The 19,630-nt window shown below is 38.8% G+C and overlaps 1 protein-coding gene across 1 annotated transcript; it reads right to left on the minus strand.

The window, feature by feature from the left end:
- Positions 1 to 9,058: 9,058 nt before the first annotated feature.
- On the minus strand, positions 9,059 to 9,391 carry LOC145986953 (protein GVQW3-like). Its single transcript, XM_083121416.1, has one exon. The coding sequence runs from the start codon at positions 9,389 to 9,391 to the stop codon at positions 9,059 to 9,061; it is 333 nt and encodes a 110-aa protein (XP_082977542.1).
- Between the last annotated feature and the right edge of the window lie 10,239 nt (positions 9,392 to 19,630).

Below are 19,630 nucleotides of genomic sequence, written 5' to 3' on the forward strand. Positions count from 1 at the left end.
AGTGATATCTGCCTGATGCAGTGTTTTTGCTTTTGTCGCATGGAAGAATTTATATATTTCATCAGATGGTTTCTTATACTTGCAGCATAGCACAGCATAGAATTTAGTGGAGTATGTAGCCAATGCATCGTTGAGGATGGATATTATCTTAGCTCGCTCGCTCTCCAGAAAACTACGCACATCGCAGAAGCTGTCTGATGTTATGTTAAAGTCTTCTAATAAATGCTCAAATGCAAATTGGTCTGCTTTCTTCGCCAGCTTGACGCGTTTGGCAGGTGGCGATGCATCGAGGGAGGTTACTTCTACCTTTCGCTTGGAAGGTTGCGGTAGAGATGTTCCAGTGCTCTTGCAAGTAAGCTGGTGTCGCTTGAAGTTGGCAATAGATTTATTTTTCCCACACTTAGAGCACAGTTTGGTTGCACATATTCGCTTTCCCGGCACACAAGTACGACAGTGCCTTTGAAAATGTTCACTTGACACACCAATTTGGCACGTAGGGCAATTTTTTACAGAACGCATAATGCAGAGATTTTTTGGGGGTATGTTATTTAATACCAAATGCTGTGCAATGCAAAATATAATTGCTCACTTTTTTTTTAACTATTTTCTATGACCTTATTTGGGTTTTTTTCGCCAAATTATATGCTTCTAGTCTCCTATACAATACAATATACGTACAATATTGTCAACAGTATTATATTTGAACAGGTCGCTTGTCACCTAAACACTACAGCTCACAGGTCGGGAAAATCTGACATGAAAGCAGATAATACGCTTATACCTTATTTATATATAATTTTCACGGGGCGTTCAATATTGTCAACGGTATTATATTTGAGCGCGTCGCTTGTCACCTAAACACTACAGCTCACAGGTCGGGAAAATCTGACATGAAAGCAGATAATACGCTTATACCTTATTTATATATAATTTTCACGGGGCGTTCAATATTGTCAACGGTATTATATTTGAGCGCGTCGCTTGTCACCTAAACACTACAGCTCACAGGTCGGGAAAATCTGACATGAAAGCAGATAATACGTTTATGCCTTATTTATATATAATTTTCACGGGGCGTTCAATATTGTCAACGGTATTATATTTGAGCGCGTCGCTTGTCACCTAAACACTACAGCTCACAGGTCGGGAAAATCTGACATGAAAGCAGATAATACGTTTATGCCTTATTTATATATAATTTTCACGGGGCGTTCAATATTGTCAACGGTATTATATTTGAGCGCGTCGCTTGTCACCTAAACACTACAGCTCACAGGTCGGGAAAATCTGACATGAAAGCAGATAATACGCTTATACCTTATTTATATGTAATTTTCACGGGGCGTTCAATATTGTCAACGGTATTATATTTGAGCGCGTCGCTTGTCACCTAAACACTACAGCTCACAGGTCGGGAAAATCTGACATGAAAGCAGATAATACGTTTATGCCTTATTTATATATAATTTTCACGGGGCGTTCAATATTGTCAACGGTATTATATTTGAGCGCGTCGCTTGTCACCTAAACACTACAGCTCACAGGTCGGGAAAATCTGACATGAAAGCAGATAATACGTTTATGCCTTATTTATATATAATTTTCACGGGGCGTTCAATATTGTCAACGGTATTATATTTGAGCGCGTCGCTTGTCACCTAAACACTACAGCTCACAGGTCGGGAAAATCTGACATGAAAGCAGATAATACGTTTATGCCTTATTTATATATAATTTTCACGGGGCGTACAATATTGTTAAGAGCGTTAGTTTTTGTAGAGCTCTTTTTTTCCATCTTTCCTCTATACAGTAAAGTTGTAGAAGACACAATTAGCTAACCTAGCATACAACATACCTTCCTAATTAATATAGATATTGTCACACATTCCTCTTATTTTATACTGTTGTAAATGGAAAAAATTATGTACGGTAAATGTTTTGTACATTATAGGGAAAAAATGCAAAATATCCCCCAATTTTAATTCGATCCACCTCTGAATCGAATTTTTACATATTCTCACGCCGGCACATATGTTGTTCTATTTGCTTCTTTTACTTGCCTTGCTTAATTAACTCTCGCTAATTAGCATTTTTTTGGAAGAAGTCAACTAGAACAACATATGGCGGTATGAGAAATATGCAAATCAAAGAACATTTTAGCAATATATGGGCCCTAGCAATTAGCTTCGTCGACTAAGAGTACTCCTTCAAACATCTTCAGCTAGATCGTATTACTACGCGAGGACGTTTAAAATTTTTGGGTGTTGAAAAAGTTTGACCCTACTTTTTATTTCTATTGTTTGCTAATAGATGGCGCTAATAGTACCCCCTCCCCTGCCCTCTCCCCTCTTCTCCTCTGCTGTATGACAAATAGCACAAACATAAAAATCAAGATTTTGGAGAGCAAAACATAAAATTTGCATGCATCTGATATCGAACCGGGAACTTTTATCTTTCGGGGAGTCAACATTATTTTTTTACTCAGTCGTCATATAACATTGAACACACGCAAAGATTCACATGTGCTTTTATTATTTTGTGTTCGGTAAGTACAAGTATATTCTTACATAAATTATTGTTTAATTTAATAAATTGTAAACTCAAAACCTGCTATACTAACACTCCTTCTGTATTTCATTAAACTATTGAAAGCGAATGTTGCGTGCATGCGGAAATAACACAGAAAAAAAAAAACCGGATGGAAGCAATTTAAAATCACTGGGGCAAGGTCAGTATTACGAGAGCGTAAAAAAACATGTGCTTTCATTCAACTTCGAAAAATAAGAATGAATGTGTGCATACAGAACACATATGCTTTCTTTTCACAGTTGTAAAATCATAGAAATTGTGCATGAAGTAAGTTACGGGAAGGCTCTCTCTTTTATGTCTGTATATATGTTGTACAATTAGGTACAAGTATTGTACAATTAGGTACAAATTGTTGTACAATTATTTTCCCCAGTTGTCCAGTTGGAGTTGGGAGGCATAACACTGGTATTATTTGTAATCACAGTGCTTACTCATGTATTTTGTTTAATATTTTATTTCAAATTCACTGTCAGAAACTAGTGTTGTTAGTTCCTGGATGTAGGTTTATTTACTCTGTTGGTTGTCACTGTCAAGCTTCCAGTATTCGTACAGCATAAAAAGCTATAACCCCCCTCTCAAAATATATACATTGTATACGCCAAGATGCTCAATAGCCTAGCAACACATCATGAAAAAACATGTCAAGAGAACCCAGTGGGTTTATAAGTCAGTGCTGCCAACTCCTATTTGTAGGTTAGCTTAGCCAGTGAAAAATCATATAGTAGAATTTTCTTCGGATGGGTAGGTAACACCAACGAGCCTCAAACAAAACATCCAATAAAATTGCCAGATGTAAACAGAGGGCAATAGACCCCCCTCATAAAAGGCTACAGTAAACCCACAGTGTCGCCAACACTAGGCCCCCAACAGTGTTGCCAGACATAAAAAATACATGGACCCCTCAGGTTTTTTGATGAAAATTTACAGTGAAAAACCCAGTAGGTTAACAACACTGTCAATCTACGGTAGTGTTGCCAGATGCAAACAGAAAGCAATAAACCCCCCCCCCTCATAAAAAGCTACAGTAAACCCACAGTGTTGCCAACTCTGCCCTCAAAATGTACATCATAAAAAGCTACGACGAGCGTCATAATCTTGGTGATTTTTTCGGGTAAGGAGTTGGCAACACATGCCTTACGAGAGAAATCTATTAAGGCGATCGAGCGCCAAATGATGATTCGAGCGCCAATTGATGACTTGGTACCGGGCCACTTGTACTACTAACCTGATTTCTTATGAGTTGGCAACCTGATTTCTTATGAGTTTGCAACCTGATATCCTATGAGTTGGCAACCTGATATCCTATGAGTTGGAAACCTGATATCCTATGAGTTGGCAACGTGATTTCTCATGAGTTGGCAACCTGATTTCTTAGGAGTTGGCAACTTGATTTCTTAGGTGTTGGTAAACTTATTTCTATTCATAGCCTAGGACCTTGTGACATAGTGAGATAGCCCTGAACTTTGACTCAGTATACGCCACTGGGTAGCACGAACAATATCCAGTCAGTATTCAACTTCTTGCCATGTTCTCTCCAACATGTCCCCTGTTACTGTTGCACTCGTATCACGTATGCGGGCTCGTAACTCTGGGATGTTATTCACTGGAGTCGCAAACACACGAATTGCCTAGATGCCTGGCGGATGGATTTACTCGGGTTTCTCTGAAACCCCTCTCGAATTTATTCCTGCTTTTGTTCCGACACACGACGGCGAGCTCCACCAGATTGTTTTAGGACACTGCCGGTTGTTAGAAACTTACTAAACTACAGCCTAATTGATTTAGTATCAGGTGCGACTCCTCCGTGCACTCGTCTCAAATTTCGTTGCAATCACAGATTTTGTCTCAGCATACCACACCACTGCCTGCACGCGTTGTTGAACCGTCGCCATTTTTATTTATGCGACCGTGGCGCTGCGTAGTGAGCAAACGGACAACTTCAAGTCATGAAAACAAAACTTGAATATCTGGCCTTTCATTTTCATTTGGTGTTACAGTTATTTCAAAATTCATCGTACTTCGTTCACAGTAATTAATTGAAATTAGGGAGATTTGAACGAAACACTCTGATATATAATATTCCCGAATGGCAAATTATCACATAAAAATATAACACTTTTCTACATTTTACAAACTAAGATATAAGTAGATTCTTACCTCGCTTTTGTTACTGTTAGGCACAACAATGCTGCCTGCAATAAAGGACAATAGTAAATGTAATGGAATTTCAAATTTCACAGTGTACATTTAAAAATGCTATTTGCTAGGATTATCCTGCTTGTAAAAGAACAAATTGAAGTTCAATTTCCTTTTTCTCCCATGTAATCAAAATTTGTAGTTCATGAGTGAGAGCGTTCTAAACTTATCACTGATATTTGGCACATTCTGTGTTCGCAGGATATTTTACATGGAGATGCAACCAAGGAATTTTTCCAGGGAAGGTGATAAGAAAAGACATGTTAACGGTACTGCTCTCTCAAAAAATATTGCTTCGTATGAAGTTATTATGTTACTCCGACGAGCTGTGCCACTTTTACTTGTAAATATCATCGCTTATAATAAACTAAAGCAAATTACTGTGACTCAGATCATATTGTATGTATGAAATACTATATAACTTCTAAATATTAACATTCATTTTCCAGGGGAGGTCAGTGGTCCTCCTCGTTCTCCTTTACCAGCCCCTCTACTTCATTAAATAATTATAGTAAAAGCAAGGGATATGTTCGATTTTACAATATGTACTTTTAAGACTTAACAACAAAAAACTCAAGATTTAATAAACTTCAGAGAAACTCGAAAGAAGTATGAACAACTCGCATTGAAGAATTCTATACTAATCCAGTAATCCTAAAACCACACACATACACAGCAAAGTATCTACAATATTATATGCTGTTTGTTATATGTTCTATATGAACAAATTAATATAAAAATATTCATCTCGTTATTTTGATAAATACCATAACAAGAGACAACAGAAGCAATCACATTTTTCAGACTTACAATTGCAAAGAAATATGTTGCCATCTTGTATAGGACTAAAACAAAACGAATAACTGATGAGCTCTCGTTGAAATTATCTGAATTACCTATCTGCTTTTGCCAACAAGTTATGTTCTTATACATGTTCTTATTTTGAAAACATCATTCAATTATAATCACATACCATTATCTCGTAAGATAAATCTGATAGATTTACACATTCTAGCTCTCTAAACAATAAGATTATTATCTCACTATTATTATTTCAACACTTTTTGAATGGTTGGAATCCTCTCATTCTTTCATTTTTGTTGCTTGCTTGAAGCGGGTCATCTCTACTGAGTCCACTACAAATCCTGAACTGATGAATTTCGTCGATTTCTTCCGACTACTTGATGAGTTTCAAGAAATCTGCCACTGGCCTACATTTGCCATAACTGCCATATTGTAAGTCTGGCATTAGAAGTGTTAAAATGTGGCAAAAGACTTGTGATTCGCTGAGACTGATAATTACTTGTTCGCTTACTTATACTAGATCCCTTTTTATGAGTCATAAATTCGTGTATCATATAGATAGCTATAATTTAGCATGTAGCTTTAATTTTGTGTTTATCCTTGCGATAATTCTTAATGCAAATTAACCAAAGTTACAAAAAGTGCCAAATCTTTTACGATTCACCGTCGATTTACTTATTATGATCTCTTGATTCGTTTCTAAACAGAAGATCTTGCAATTTGATAAAGTCCATTGTAGTCGTGTGCGTGTCTGTTATAAATAATTCAGGAAACACAACAACTAGGTTAGCAAGATATGGAGATCGGGTATTCCCCGTCTTCATAATTGCAAGAGATGGATAGAAACTGATTCTCGCCGCCACTATCACTTTCTGAGCTACTAAAATAGTTCGAAAGAAAGAAGTTTGTACCTCGAATGGAGGATTGTAAAATAATTTCTGCCTGTCACTGATTCAGTGTGTGTGCAAACTCTAAATCTAGTCCCGATTAGAACTTTGACTTTTATGTGTAGAAGAATTTAATTTATGTACAGAGAATAACTTGACCTACGTTTTAAAGTGGGATCCAAGCCACAATGAGCCTATATTGGGTATCTAAACCTTGATTACAAGGCGACGACGTTACCACTACCCCATTGTGGAAGAGGAAGTTCTTCATTTTGAGACACACAGAGCCACCACGGTAGATCAGCCGTGTCGACCTCCGTGGTTATCACAGCGCGCTATGACGCCAGGGGTCCCGGGTTCGAATCCCGGATCGAACATGGATGTTTGTGTTCGTCTGTCATGATCAGGGGTGCCCATCCCCCCCCCAAAGCCCAATGGCGCAATCCCCCCAAGAGCCAATGACACATCCCCCCAAAATCCAATGAAGCACCCCACCCCTAGTTCATGTCATAATCCCTAAAAAGTATTTAATTAGGACAGTGTTTCCGGATATATATATATATACGAGGGACATTCAGTATGCTCTAATACTCCCCAAGAAAACAAAATATAACAGAAATGGAAATATGGTCATTTTTCAATATAGTCCCCTGCCCTTTCAATGCACTTTGTCCATCGCCGCTCCAAAGCTTCTATACCCTGCTGGAAGAAGATGTCCTCTTGCTCCTGCAACCATGCATTCTCAGCATCCATGACGGCATTGTCATCCCGAGAAACCTGACCACGGAGATGTTGTTTCAAATGTGGAAACAAGTGGAAGTTGGGGCTAGGTCAGACGAATTGGGGGTATGAAGGGGATGAGCAGGGCTCGAAAAATTCCGGTCGCCATGGCGACTAAAATATTTTAGCCTGGCGACTGTGATCTTTTGTTGTAATGTGTACGAAATTTTGATGATTCTAAGTTCAAATTGCAGTAGAGCGTAAGTTAGCAAATTATTTTTTCTTTTATCAACGTTGTGAACATTCCATGGAGTCAGTAACAATTTCTTACCCTTTGTCCCCCAACACCCCATTTCCTGCTCTCGCAAATAATTTAGCGATGTTTTGAATACCGTGATGCTCAGCATCTTATACAGAGTGTTTCAAGAGTAGCACAACACAAACTTTGGAAATGTATATCATGAAAACCGTAAGAGATATTTTCACCGGGTTTTCTGCATTATAATGCCTCATCCATTGAGATATTTTTCAATGCTTAAAATTCAGTTCACTCCGTACAAAAAAATTATATAAATTAATAACTGACGGAAAGCAGCATTCAATTTTTTTTCAGAAATGAACTTCTGAGTAAGAAAAATATGTAAGAAATAATCGAAGGGTCATAATTAGACATTTCATGACTGATGCCATGTCAGTCTGTCATTTGCGACAAATATTGGTCATGTGCAACATTTGATGAATTTTTGACTGGCGATTTTATGGGTTGAGTGAAAAGTGCCATTTTTGGGACATATCTCCGTATATATGGCAACACTAGCAGGTCGAAATATTGTCAACAGTCGCATGCAACATGTGTCTAAGTATTGGCTATATATTTAAGTGAAAAATCGTAAATCAAGATTTTGTGCCGAAATAGGACTCTTGAGAGAATCCTGGCTGATCCTGGTTACATTGAATTCTCTTCGCTCACTTTCGCCGCTACTGTGCCTGTTTTTTTTAAAAATTGATTCTGCATGGCGTATTCATTGGAGCAGTGCGTGTGGTTTGCTGAAGAGTATTTTACTACTCATTCTTACACTCACGTATAAGGGGTTTTCCAATAAAAATGCCCTGCTTATGCTGTACCTCACAAAGCAACTGTTTTACAACCAGTCAAACACCAACAAATTATCCCACAAATTGTTTAAGAAGTTGTATTTATTGTTTAAAATCCGTTTTCAGATGTTTTCAGCAAATTAACAATGTTTTTTTTAAATAATGTAATTGCATTTATTTAGATAAATGCTAACATAAATTTATGATCCCAGTGATAGCCTACAGGATTAGTTTAGTGCAGAAAACCCGGTGTAAATAATATCTCTTATGATTTTCATGATATAGATTTTCATGTTTGGATTGCCCGACTTTTGAAACATACTGTAGTATGCACAATGGCTAGTAGGTGAGTTTCTTGGCGCCTGATTTTCAGAGCTTGCGCCTAGCTCTGAAGAAAATTTTTCGAGCACTGGGGATGAGGCACCAATTCAAATCCAGCTGTATGAATTGCAGCCATGGCAACACCGGGCTTGTGGACGGTAGCATTGTCCTGCTGCAGCAGCACTCCATGTATCAACATTCCTCGTCTCTTGCTCCTTATTGCAGCTCGCAATTCTGGCATAAGGTCAGCTTAATACTGGTCCGTAATGGTGGTTCCATCTTCCAGATAATCCAACAGTAGTATCCCCTTGGCATCCCAGAATACAGTTGCCATAACCTTTCTGGCTGACTGTTGAACACTAAATTTCTTCGGGGTTGAGGAGCTGCTGTGCTTCCATTGCATGGAGCCTTGTTTGTCAAAGTGGTGGACCCATGTTTTGCCACCGTCACAAATTGGATCTGCGCGATACATGTCCAAAAGGTGCCGACAACCCTGTACTCTCCGCTAAATACCTAATGGTGACTCGTCTGTCTGCCATAACCATGTCAATGATCTTCTCAATGTTTTCCTCGGTGGTTACTGTTACTGATGGTCCACCTGCATGGTCATCTTCGCATGACTGTCTGCCACAGCTAAACTCACGGCACCATCTCGCAACGGTGGGATATGATGGAGCAGACTGTCCTGATGTTTGTACCGAGTCCTCATGAATTTCCTTTGGTTGTAGGTTTTTCAATTTCAAGTACTTGATGACAGCACGAACCTCACTATTTTCCATTTTCACCACCTTCTTACAGCTTCTCTACTGCAAACACCTGCCAAGAAAAAGCACATGGTAAAACATCTTGCATTTTGGCATAAAGTCATCACACAAGATGTCTGTCTACTTTCTACACATGTTAAAATTATGATACTACATAGGGGGAAGTGGGGCGAGTATTAGAGCATACTAAACGCCCCTCCTTTAGTTGGTGCTTTAAGTCCACTTTATGCACACTAAGGCTAATCGTGACTGGACCTACAGTTTAAAGTGGGATCCGAACCACTATGTTCCTCCACTGGGTATTGAACCTGGGACCCCCTTGAATGCCTCTCGTGTGTTTATATATATATATATATATATATATATATATATATATATATATATATATATTAATGAACACTTCACTTAATACTACCCGTCCTGAGTTATTAATTTTCTTAATCTAACATGTCACTATCACATCTGCAAAGTGGACACTCGATGATCTGTTTTGCCTCTAGTATGAGCAAGACAAGATGAATTGCCACATGAAACTGCATGGCATGGATATAAAAATAACTCTAATATATTTAACGTCATAAAATGCTTTATCATTTTTAATCTGCTTAAATTTATATGAAATAACAATGTGCGAGTTCTGTTAAGAGAAATATTCTGCATGTTGGAAATACAATAGGTAATTATAATTATATGAATTTAAGTAAAGACATGTATTTACTTTTTCTTGTACTCATTCATTAAAACATGTATATGAGCAAAATGTACAATTGGTTTCCTAGTAAGAAGTAAAAACTTAATATTTTGTAGAAAGAAACCAATTAATAGTATTTATTGAACCACACCTTACACAGTACATTTTTATGACGATATAAGAAATCTTAACTTCTCAGAGTATCACGTGAATGGTAAGCCATATTACTATTTTTGCTTTCTTTTTTTTTATTACTCATTGAAAAAGAATGTCAGAAGTAGAACGTCTGTGCTGTTTTCAAATTAATGTTTATTACAAGACAGCATAGATAGTATGAGATCTTAAAAGTGACATGTCCTTTCTGTGGCCCACCTAGTGGTTGCGCCGAGATCAAGTGGGATCAGAACCACTGTGTCATGTGCCTCCGCCGGGTATCGAACCCGTGATCCCTAGATTACAAGGCGATTAACACTTTATGAAAAGCTTCATATCTCTCCCCTTAAATTTAATACTCAATCCTCCCATCAAAATTTCTGTGCCAATTTTAGATTTACTGCTTATGTTGAAAAGTGAATGTTGCCTCCTCCAAAATAAATAAATCTCAGTCACCAGAATTTTCGCAACAGTCTAGACAATAGTAATATACAAGAATTGGGTACCCCTTCAATTTAACGCTCAATCCCTCTCTAACTAAAATACCATCTATAATCTAAGACTTAACCCTGATATTCAAGCAGGGCCGGATAAACCTATGGGCAACTGGGGCAATTGCCCCGGGGCACCCACCAAAGAAAGCTGTGAAGGGCCTCCACCAAAAAAAAAAATTAACCAGCTGGCTATACTTGTAAAAAATTACATAAAAAGTTGTATTTTAAAAATAAAAAAAAACCTTCAATATTGTCGTATGTCTACACTCTTCTGGATCCAATTGTAGCACAGCTCTCACTCGATCTCTTTGTAGATATCTCAAGCTCAGTATACTTTATACCATGGATGGATTTGGCTGTGGTGTGGAAATAATGCACACCTATTCAAACAATCAATTCTCAGATACGATTTAGATAATAAATAATCCTACGAAGTACATAACTTTCTTTCGTTAATAACATCGTATTAGAACTGAGTTTTTCTAGGGAAAAAATTGTGGAGATACTAGCGCTTTCTCAAAAATGAAATGAGTGAAAAATAGGCTTCGTGCTGCCATGGGACAGGATCGCTTATGCAATCTTTGTTTATTAAGCATTGAACATTAACTTCTTCGTAAATTGGACTTCAATGATATAGTAAATGAAATTTCGGCGAAAAAGGCAAAGAAAGTGTGTCTACTATAAGTGTTAAGCCTTTGGGAATTTTCTTGAAGAAAGTGTAGTTACTGCAATTTCCACAATAAACATGTCGGTAATTGTCCAGTAGATGGACCGTGCATATGTAGTGACATATTTACTCTTAATTGTAAATAATATCATTTATAATAAATTATGTACGTAAGTATAGTCTACTTCTCAGTTCTCTGTTTCCATCTGAACCCCCTTAGTATTTAGTATATATTGTAGTTACGGTGTTCACTCTTTATAATATATTGTAGACATTTAGACGCAGAATTTTACTGCTGCTAAAGCGCTACAATTTTCGTCCTGTAACTTTATTTTACTGCAGTATTCTTCCTGCAAACCTATCTGCGATATGTTCGATTGTGAATGACTACCGATTCTAAAATCAGGTCTACCATTTCAACTGCTGAAAATTGGTGGTTAACATATTGAGCTAATAGAGCTCCTAGCAAAAAAAAAATGGTGGGCCCCACAAAACATTTTGCCCAGGGGCCTCCCTCCACCCCCCTCTCGATAATACATATTACCCTTTACAATTCTCTTGGAACTCTACAAATTGCTATTTATATAGCAGCAATGTTAACTTGTGTCCAATGCTATATTGTTCACTCAAACTTCCATCATAAAAATCCCCCCCAAAAAAGAAATATTGGGTGGACGCGACGGGTGTCCACAAACCCACCTGTGAGCATTCCTGCCCCTAAGTACTTTCTTTTCTTCATCTAATGGATTAAATATGGTTCATTTAAGGTGTAATTTTTTAAGATATGTTTTAAAAATATATATAAATGTTAAATTTTATGTTATTTGAAAGAGAAAAATCCCCTCCAAAAATCTCGATGCCGCCATAGTCCCCCTCCCCTGTGGGGACCCCTGGTCCTGATGAAAAATAAGAATTGAAAGAAATTGACATGTATTAATTTGATGTGTGAGGATGGCCTCGTATGGGGTTTTCCTTTGTAACTTTTTTTTAAAAAAAAGTCGTTAGGGAGTCTGACTACCACACGAGAGACCCCGGTTCAATCACCGGTGGGGGAGAACTGGAATTCTTTTCCACCAGTTCAAACGGCTCCGGTGCCCACCCAGAGTCATAAAAATTGGGCACCTGGAGGGAACTCTGGGTGAGGGTAAAAGCGGCCAAGGACGTGGTGCTGATCACACCACCCTCAGCTTCGGTCGTGATCAAGTATGGGACCCTGACTCCACACCACCTATACTCCTCCATGGAGTGGTGCAAAGCACAGGGGAACACTTTACTTTACTTTTCACACAGAGAGTGTCATAAAAATGGCGCCCATGGATCACAGAAGCGCATAGAGAACATGAAAAAAAACTTTTCTCAGTAACATTTTAGCCGTTGTTGCGTCTTTTCGGTGCTAAAAACGTTTAACAAAGTCCGTTTTGCCGCCTGTGTGCTGACAACCCAACATAACATTTGGTCGTATATTTGTGACGTATCATCTTGTCGTGAAGTGGCGTGTGTCAGTGTTGCAAAGGAACACACATATTTTGCGAAAAATGACAAAAAACCAACAGCATATTCAAAAGCAAGTGATGGGAACCGCAGAGAGAAGGGAAAGAAAGAAGCCTCTGGCTCAAACATATCCAAAGTTCGTCTATCCACCTGTTCTCATGCTGGTTGCATGTGCACTAAACCGTTGACAAAATAAAATATGGATGAACTGAAAATTCCAAAGGTAAGTAATATACAACTGTGATGCTGATTTTTCACTGTGGTTGTATGTAGTACTATTTTAGTCACAATGTAACAACGTGAACCTCTATTGCTTGGGTTATCAGCAGACGCCCAACACCACAATACGCGTGTAATAACTGAAAAACACATAACAGAAAAATAACATATACAGAGTTATTTTACTGTTTTTAATTTTTTGTCCAGCATCTGAAACTGGAAAGAGATAATGAAAATTTATTTGTTGCAAATACTTAATAGTAGCCGATATGAGGGCATGCACGATACATAGGCTATGTACAGGGTCGTATAAACTAATGTAAACTGCGTGTGAATTACACATATATACACACACATGCAAATGTAAACTTCTAGCACGGATAAACTGTCTATGCTTCATTTTCTAAGACATTTAGTTTATTATTAAGTACGAAAAATCTCTGCCTCTATGCCGAAATATGTGCAGTACATGATATTTATTGTTTCCACATATATTTAGGCACAGAGCCTGCCTTTCTTGCATAAGCGCGAAGTACAGCGTGTATCATAAATATGTTTTTTGTGGGAAGAATTTCTTCAATGGTGTGGGCAACACTTACTGATTGTCATTTGCTTCACCAATGTACGCCCTTTACAGACTTGGATCGCTGGAGCAGAGCTCTACATGCTGTAGCTGTAAGGATGGTTTATAAAAATGATTACTCTATTGTTGCTCCGAGACGAGAATGTTGATGTTATTTTAATCTCGGGAGACATCATCCAATGCAATCAGGATGTGGGTGAAGAACGTGGAAGCTAGAAGAAGTGCAGTGAAGCCGAAACCGACAAAAACATTCCTATTCAGATGTTGGAATTTGCCATGGACTATTTCCGTTGCAGTTTGTCCGAATGTCGACGACGAAATGATGGTCACCTGCAGGACGTAATTTTCAAAACTTGAGCTTGACTGTGCATATTTTCCAAATGGCAATGTCTAAGGATGTAGTTAATGTGTATATATTTTTTTAAAAAATTAGACCTTGCATTGGCTTTGTTGCATTACAAAACGCCCAATTTTATACCACACCATGTATGATCATTACCATAAAACGAGATTTACAAGACAATATTTCTTGATCCTTGGTTGCCTATACCGACATTTCTACATAGTGATCCACGAAGAACGCCTGTTTTGGAATGGTGATTGATTGCGTAGGATTTTTATGTCCACTTCATGCAAAGTAAGGCTGATCGGGACTGGACCTACAATTTAAAGTGGAATCCGAACCACTATGTGCCTTCACAGAGTATCGAAGCCTTGATTACAAGGAATACAGACAAACACTTTATTAACTACGATTTACAAATACATCATTGTTGGGCAGTTTTGGGGGTTTGGGAGAGCATATTTCAATCACGTTTTGATTGAAGATTACATCACGCAGGTGGGTGCCGCCTTCCTGAGAGCGCTTCTGTAGTCGAGCCACAAAGCTGCGCTGCACTGCATTCTGCAGCAAGGCGACAGGAGTGGCGGCGAATTCATCACGGATGTTGGCCTCCAGTCTCCCGGTCAAGTCACGTCGATAAATCTGGAGATTGAGGAAGCCGGAAAGCCACTGTCACCTCTAAAGAAGTATGGACAAATGATCTCGGATGTGTATATTCCACATAATACCGTTATCTTTGGGCTGTGAAACCCTTTCTGGTGTGAGAGTCGCGGATTTTCGGTTTTACGAAAACGGTAATTCTGTTTGTTTACTGAACTGGACAACAAGACATAAGGTTGTCAACAATTCCTCTATCTCTCACAAACATCTGCACAAGCGTATCACAGAACTTCACACGAGCCAATTTGTTAGCCGTCATCATTGCTTGGACTGCTTGCATCTCTTAGGCTGGTGTGTGTAGATACACGTGCAAAATTCGACTGACACTGCCGTAGCTCATGTGCAATTCCTGCGTTTTGCTGCCTAGTGGCCGTTGTGAACTCCTCGAGGTGGACGCCCGGTCCATGTTTACCTGGGTTCTGAGGGTTAGGGGTCATCCAGGAAGCGTCATATCAAGTACCGACTCCTCCTCGTGTCACTTCACCATCCAACCCCTTATGGACGTTTCTGCGGAAAGATCGTTGGGTCGCTAATATGAGCTTGGTTTCAATGTACAGTTACACCGTGGTTAACGTGGTTTTCCGCACCCTACTCTCCCATTGCAGCTGAATCTCCCAACACTGGTGCATGTATGTCACCTACCGCCTGCGCATGCCTGCTCACTACTCAATTGCAGCAGTTAATAGAAATCTTTATGTGTTATCCAGTTATGTCGAATATTTTGAAACTCAGTTCTTTCTATATCCTGAATTTGTCTTTTATAACATGATGTCTCTACTTCTCTCTCTCTCTCTCTCTCTCCGCCTTTACGTCCCTCCGTCCCCCTCTCCTCCTTCTCTCTCAACGAATTATACTTGAGACTTTTAGCATCAGTCAATAAATCGTAAAACCTAAAACTAAGTAATCTAATTCATATATTGCAGAAGCATTTCAGAATCTAATTCACTATTTGGCCACCTAAACTTCTGGATTAGAGTCTCGAACACAGCAGGAACTTTCCTTCATGTTTCTTGCATTAGCAGGGTCGGGTACCCTATTCTACACCCTCGAATTTTGAATTTTTTTTTCTTTCATTATGAAGGTTATGTGATCCTATTTCTGAATAAAAAAACGGTCTCACTGCAGAACATGGGCTGCTGTTTTCCTCTGAATACACGAACAAAATTTATATTTACACAAAGTACGTACCTTCTGCTTCGATTTTCCGGTGTTCCTTTTCGGATTACTAATTTCCGCACTTTACAACTTACTTTATTCGATTACTTACTTCAATACCTTACCAAAAAATTAGGAACCACATTCCTTCTAAGCAGCCCATATTCTGCAGTCTTACAGACATTTTCATGTCTTTTGACGAGGAATGCCTACTGACGAGGAATGCCTACAAGGTTAGGTTAGGTCTGTTAGGTTAGGTTTCATTAGCATAAATACAAAACCAACATAGTCTTATGTGACAACGGAGGCACCCGGCATTAAATTAATAAGCTTTTTCACGTGTGCTCAAGTGTTGTGCGGTTTCGGGGTCTTCCTATCCGCACAACAGTTTGACCACTTTGTGTTCCGAAGTCATATTCTTTACAGACAGTTTCATTTCTTTTGACGAGGAATGCCTACAAGGTTAGGTTAGGTCTGTTAGGTTAGGTTTCATTAGCATAAATACATAACCAACATAGTCTTATGTGACAACGGAGGCACCCGGCATTAAATTAACAAGCTTTTTCAGCTGTGCTCAAGTGTTGTGCGATAAGCTAGACCTTTCGCATAGACATACTATCGTCTGTCATTTCGCAGCATTCGAGATGATTCCGTAAAAATGGTTTGGGACTGCACAGGTAGCCTTCCCTTCATTAAAATTTCGGTTATGTTTTGTTATAATACATTATTGATTTGGATTTCCTTACCCTTTTCTTTATTTTCATGCAGGAACGTGATAAACAATGTCGCTTTTTCGATTGTTTCTCCGCTATGCAAACCGTCTAGCATGGACATGTATTTTTCATTTTTTTTCAAATAAAAAAAATTTCCGCACTTTACAACTTACTTTATTCGATTACTTACTTCAATACCTTACCAAAAAATTAGGAACCACATTCTTTCTAAGCAGCCCATATTCTGCAGTCTTACCAAAAAAACATTGGAGCGCGGAAAGAAGTATTTACGACTCTACAGCCGTTTGAAGTGGCGATTTTGTCGTTTGCAATAGTTCGGACGTATTTTTAACTATGTTCGCCGCGCTTTCTTTTTTCGATGAATTTAGGGGTGAATTGAGTGCTAATGGAACCTAACCTAACAGGCCTAACCTAACCTTGTGTGAATGGTTTGTGGGGCTATCCGTGGATGGTTTTTGGGGCTACGAGTGAAAGGTTTCCGGGCGTTATCGCACATTTACCAAGGCATTAAAAATTAGCCGGTGTCACCTGCCCCGAACATTATTTCTCACTTTTGTCGCATTGACTCATGAAGAAACAAAAATTAGCCAAATTTAATGCTGAAAGTAAAGCTGAGAAGTTAACTTACCTCTTTTCCCCAAGGCCAGGCATTGCAGGTGGAAGTTGAAACTAAAAGTCGTTAAGTGCAGTCAGTCGTATGCAATAAGTCGTCTTTTTTGTCCTTTTCCACAGAATATTGCCCTACCCCGTCGTTCCATGATAAAAATAAGAAGTCGCAAATTATCCCAGCCCACAAGTCATTCAGAAAACGGCCTACAGTTGCCGAAAAGAAATGTGCACGATGTTCCACAAGATAACGTATAACGTTAGCCAATGGTTCGTGGGGCTAGCTCCAATGGTTTGTGGGGCTAGCACCAATGGTTCGTGGGGCTAGCGCCAATGGTTCGTGGGGCTATCTTTTTAACTATTGAAACTTTTGCGTGGCCCTACTAACCTATCCACGTGCCAATGGTTCGTGGGGGCTAGCGCCAATGGTTCGTGGGGCTAGCGCCAGTGGTTCGTGGGGCTATCTTTTTCACTATTGAAACCTTTGCGTGGCCCTACTAACCTATCCACGCGCCAATGGTTCGTGGGGCTAGCGCCAATGGTTCGTGGGGCTATCTTTTTCACTATTGAAACCTTTGCGTGGCCCTACTAACCTATCCACGCGCCAATGGTTCGTGGGGCTATCTTTTTCACTATTGAAACCTTTGCGTGGCCCTACTAACCTATCCACGCGCCAATGGTTCGTGGGGCTAGCGCCAATGGTTCGTGGGGCAGCAGACCATCTCCCTGTAAGTCAAGTACAATGTCCCGTATGTCTCGTCGAACAAAGTCCTCTATGTCCTTCATCCGTTGAACGTGTGTCAATCTCATATTTAGTCCTTTTGTATTAATTCAATGTCACACAAATCAATTCCAATGTCTAAAGTCGCACAAAACAATGTCAATGTCTCAAATATCCAATCCGCCAATAAATTACATAAATAATATATTGAAATCGCAAATTATCCCATTGCACAAGTCATTCATAACAAGAAAAAATTGCAAATTATCCCATTGCACAAGTCAAAGATAAGAAGAAAAAGAAAATGTTCAGACGTGCGCCTGTGACATGAATCCAAGATTCGCCATGATCAAATCGCTGCAAAACCGTTTCGACGTTACATAAGGAATGTAAATATTGAAAAACGTAAGTTTTATAGCACGTAGATCTTAAAAAATGACTTTCCGCGCTATTTAGAAATATCGTATGTTATGAAGAACTAATTTTCGTAACGATAATATGTGAAATGTGCGAAAAATCGAGGGTGTAGAAAAGGGTACCCGAGCCCATTAGCAATTTCATCCAATCGACATTTTTTCTCAACGTCGCGATCAAGCTACTGTGCTAAAAGCGACACACAATTTCTAAATTGAAAAATACAAATAAATTAAATTATGATAATTACTACTTGACAATTTAGGAGTGTAAGCTTAAATATACTCTGTCTCATTAGCCTATGAAGCAAGCAAACGAAAATAAGACCTCTGCACAACTACGTTCGGTCAATGAGTGCGTGAGAGGGAAAGGGAATGCATGGAGGGGGAAATGCGACTCCGGCTACCAGTTGCTTCAGTAGCGCGCACTGCTTTGCTCCGCCCACTCACCTTCTCTTTCGTTATGCACAGTTCCAAGGACTTCTGGTAACGAGTAGAAGTTTTTTTTTTTTCAGAGAAGTTCATGTATTCGTATGTACGTACGTACTATACAATATAAGATCAGAAATTCCAATTGAAAAGTAACTCCTCAGAATGGTAGATTTGTGTCTCCACTGGTACTGCTAGTTATGCTCGTATATGGCACATCAATAACTTTTATATTTCATTGCTTCTGTTATATCTCACTTCAGGAGATATGTGTATGTATATATAGTCAATAGAGTAGGATGACGTTAAATATTCTCAGATTATTTTTTCCAGAGATTATTAATGAACATAGCCTAGCTTTCATTACAAGTTTCATAACGGCCCATGTTATTTAGTTATTGTATGTTTATTCCTTTAGAAAGTTATTTTCAAGTCTCAATGCTAATCTGCCTGTCCTTTGTAATATTGAAAAAAAGCAGGAAATTGTATGTATCAGAACGCGTAGAGTGCTTGAACTTATTCCTTTGAAATCCCATATTACAAACGTGACAAATAGATCGGTCATAAGAAATTTATCATTATGTAGGTATGTGAAATAATATTGGGCTTCCCCGATAGCGTAGTTGTAACATCGTCGCCTTGTAATCAAGGGGTCCAGAGTTCGATACCCAGTGGAGGCACATAGTGATTCGGATCCCACTTTAACTGCAGGTCAAGTCCCGTTTATCCTACATATATGCGTGTAAAGTGAACTTAAAACAAGCTTAAGACTTGGATATAATACGCGTATTTGATCTGACTTGGAGCAAGAGACGTGGACTGCCTAAACTGGTAACGTAAGCACTATTAGAATTTGAATAAATTGTAATAATAAATTTATGTAGGTTAGGATAGT

This window comes from Lepisma saccharinum, chromosome 4, assembly GCF_977018435.1.
Source record: "Lepisma saccharinum chromosome 4, izLepSacc3.1, whole genome shotgun sequence".
NCBI classification, from domain to species: domain Eukaryota; kingdom Metazoa; phylum Arthropoda; class Insecta; order Zygentoma; family Lepismatidae; genus Lepisma; species Lepisma saccharinum.

Excerpts from the sequence above, each read along its gene's own strand:
- LOC145986953 (XM_083121416.1), bottom strand. The coding sequence starts at position 9,391 with ATGGAAAATAGTGAGGTTCGTGCTGTCATCAAGTACTTGAAATTGAAA.